This window comes from Camellia sinensis, chromosome 1 (assembly GCF_055761805.1).
Source record: "Camellia sinensis isolate YWXY chromosome 1, ASM5576180v1, whole genome shotgun sequence".
In the NCBI taxonomy this organism is placed as follows: domain Eukaryota; kingdom Viridiplantae; phylum Streptophyta; class Magnoliopsida; order Ericales; family Theaceae; genus Camellia; species Camellia sinensis.
The window spans coordinates 140,557,691-140,561,184 of record NC_138961.1 but is presented as its reverse complement, the minus strand read 5'-3'; the positions used below and the strand labels follow the sequence as shown (position 1 = coordinate 140,561,184).

Below are 3,494 nucleotides of genomic sequence, written 5' to 3'. Positions count from 1 at the left end.
AATCTCTTGTTGAACTCAAATTCTCCTACTCTCCCTCTCTCTCTCGAATTGGTCTAAGAAAGAATGAAGGAATGATGCAAAAAGATATAAAATCTATTAATGGCCTAAAGTGCCCACTAGTGGCAAAGAGGCAATTAATTCAAGTTAATGTAATTTAATTTTATTTAATCATACCAAATCAAATTTAAATTAAATCTACCATAAAATCACATAAATTCTAATTGACACATAACACCAATCAATTTCGGAATCGGGCGCCGATAAGGCTTTCAATTCGCAGTTCAAAGTCAAAACATGAACAGATCGTTCTACACCGAATAGATAGAACACAAAAATCAAACAACACACATGCAAATTAATTCCAAATTCCTCCTAATCTACTGTTAGGCATAATTATGTGCGAATTAACATTAATCAGATGTCGGGGTTATTACAAGAGGGTTGGAGAAGAGAGAAAGAAATTTGGAGTTTGAGGGTTGGAGATCGGAGATGGATGTGGTGGTGGTGGTTCTTGTGGTTGTGGTAATGAAGAAGATGAGACACAAAGGGCAAGAGTGAGTGAGAAAAAATGAAGACGGTGAGAGAGAGGAAGAGCGATGAAGATTGGTTCTGGAAAGAAGAGAGATAGAGAGGTAGACATTGGGAGATGATTTGGATAGACGGAATCAGAGGGTAATGTTAGATCATTGGATTAAATAATCCAATGGTACTCTTTTGTCATTGGAATGCACAAATTGAGCAACGACACTTTTTCTTCCTCCAATTCAGAAAAGTTTGAAACGGCTATAAATTAAACGAATAAAAAAAAGGGTCATATTTTTACTCCCTATAAATATAAACAACCAATCTCAATTTGAATACACAACTTTCAATCTACATAAATTTTTTGTTTGTTTTTTTACACAATCAGTATAGAAAATTCATGAAAAACAAAGAGAGGAAAATCATTCACCGCTCAAGAAGATGTGACAATTTGTAGAGCTTGGTGTCACATTATTGAAGACTCAATTGTTGGAAATTCGCAATCTCATGTTCATTTTTTGGGAGGAATTTTTGAAAATTATTACTCGCTGCAAAATGATCACTTAAGAACACAAGTGTCTATCTCATCTACTTAGGGTGTAATCATGAAATGTTGTAACAAATTTTGTGGGTGTTTAGTGCAAGTTGAAAATCTACACTCAAGTGGGATGTTTCAAGTTGATATAGTAAGATTTCATCTTCATTTATTATGTTAGTTTTTTTTTTAATTTTTTATTTTATCTTATATAAAAATTAACTAATTAATTAATTTAATATTTTATTCATACAGATGCTTTAACCAAAACTTTTATACCCTCAAGATGGAAACAAACATTTTGCTTTTTAATATTGTTGGCCAATCTTGCAAGACAATATTAGGTGGCAAGATGTAACTCCTATAAACATAGTGAAGTCAAGGATACATACATCGTTTTTCCCTAATTCAGCCCCCAAATCCCCTATGGATAACTGCATTTATCTTGAAGACAACAACAGTTCAAGTGTTGGTAACAATCTAACTATTGGTAATAATCCAAATGATGATGGTAGTGTCTCTGCAAGGGGTAAAAGGGCTATGGGTAGGAAATCTGCAAAAGAATTGCTTTGGATAAGTGAAGCTATTTAAGCTGAAGTCCACAAACTGAAAGAGAAGAAAAAATGGTTCAAGCATTGCAGGAGATGAAAAAACTTAAGATTAAAAAAGAAGAATTTTTGCAGGAGTTTAGAGAACTTGAGATCGAAAAGAAAGAACATTTGATAATGACTATGGACATTTCTCATTTGGACCCTCAGACGAAAGCGTATTACATAATGCGCAAAAATGAGATTTTCGCAAAGTGGTTCGCATATGTCAGCAACCTAAATTACTATTTTCCTTTGCCTCCTGATGAATAATTATGGGAGAATGTATTTTTTAATTTTGCAATGTCATTTATTTGTCAATGTAATTTTGAGTCTTTTTTATGTTCCAATGTAATTTTATTTTTGCAATGTAATATTGACTAATTTTTAGTATAATTTTAATTTTTCAATGTTATTATGAAAAAATACATATATTATTTAAATGAAGACAATAAAGTTGCAAATGAAGACAATTTTATTAAAATAAAAATACATTAAATGATATTAAGTGTCATTAAAAATATAAAATAAAAACCTAATCTAACTCTCCAGATCGGGACCACAAGTGTTCAATTAGATCATTACGAATTATATTATAGGCTTTAATAGATCTAATCATCTGACGATTTAACATAAATTCAACATACTCCTGATTTGGATCGCGTGACACTTGACATGGAGTATTAGTGGTATCAATTTGTAGTAGTGTTGCACTGCATTCATTTTCTGGAATATTACGCTCATCTTCAATGATCATATTACGCAAAATAATGCATGTTTTCATGATGCAATACAGATCCTCATCACTCCAACCTCTCGCTGGAACTCTAACAATATTAAAACGTGCTTGGAGCACTCCAAATGCCCTTTCGACATCTTTCCGACCTGTCTCTTGCATCCTCGCAAATAGTTGTCTCTTTAAACATTAAGGTTGAGATATTGTTTTTACAATCGTTACCCAATGAGAATAGATACCAATAGTAAGATAATATCTCATGGTGTACGTGTGATTATTGATGATATAGTTGGCAGCAGGGCACGTCATCTAGTTAATTCAGAAAATAAAGGCGACTTGTTAGGAATAGTAATATCATTCAAAGAGCCAGGCATGCCAAATAAAGCATGCCAAATCCACAAGTCGTAGGAGGCGACAGCCTCGAGTACAACTATTTGTTTGTGTTAGTGTCCAGTGTAAGCACTGGCTTGGGCAGTTAAACATGTATCGCAACGCCAGTGCATACAATCCAAACTTCCTAACATTTCGGGAAACCCGTGTTGCTCTCCCTTTTGCAATAATCTGGTGACATCTGCCTCATTTGGGGATCTTAAGTAAACGCCTTCATAGATAGCAATAATCGTTTTGGTAAAGAAACTCAAGGCTGCAATTGCAGTAGTTTCGTTGATTCTGATGTACTCGTCTACAGGATCAGCAGGTGCGCTGTGTTGTAGGATCCAAAGTGCAGCAGTCATCTTCTGTACACTGGATAATCTAGGAGCACCAGTGGCATCATGGGTTTGCATGAAGTGCTTGTTGACTTGTTGAAGATTATGTAAAATATTAAGAAATAATGACCGCCTCATTCGAAAACATATTCAGAAGTATTTTTCTAGGTAAACAGGATTATTTGCACAGTAATCTCTATAAATTTGTTCGTCACCTTTGACCCTCTCACGATTAATGTATCAACGACCACTTGTGGAACCAACATGTCTGGTTGGTTGGTTTAGGGTTATTGCTTGCATTCTTTGTTGTTGCACTATTAATAGTTGCATTATCATTATATCATCATCAGATGATGAAAATTCATCAAAATCTCCATTGAAGATAGCTTTAGTGAAATTGTTCATTG

At 34.0% G+C, this 3,494-nt stretch overlaps 2 protein-coding genes across 2 annotated transcripts; both read right to left on the bottom strand.

Moving 5' to 3' along the window:
- Positions 1-2,179: 2,179 nt before the first annotated feature.
- On the bottom strand, positions 2,180-2,689 carry LOC114314783 (uncharacterized). The gene is made up of 2 exons (XM_028261272.2): positions 2,603-2,689; positions 2,180-2,560 (listed from the first exon to the last, which is right to left on the bottom strand). Exons 1-2 carry the CDS (start codon positions 2,687-2,689, stop codon positions 2,180-2,182), a joined length of 468 nt encoding a protein of 155 aa, XP_028117073.2.
- A 134-nt stretch (positions 2,690-2,823) lies between these two features.
- Positions 2,824-3,225, bottom strand: LOC114314791 (uncharacterized). The gene has a single exon (XM_028261279.1). It carries the CDS (start codon positions 3,223-3,225, stop codon positions 2,824-2,826), a length of 402 nt encoding a protein of 133 aa, XP_028117080.1.
- Between the last annotated feature and the right edge of the window lie 269 nt (positions 3,226-3,494).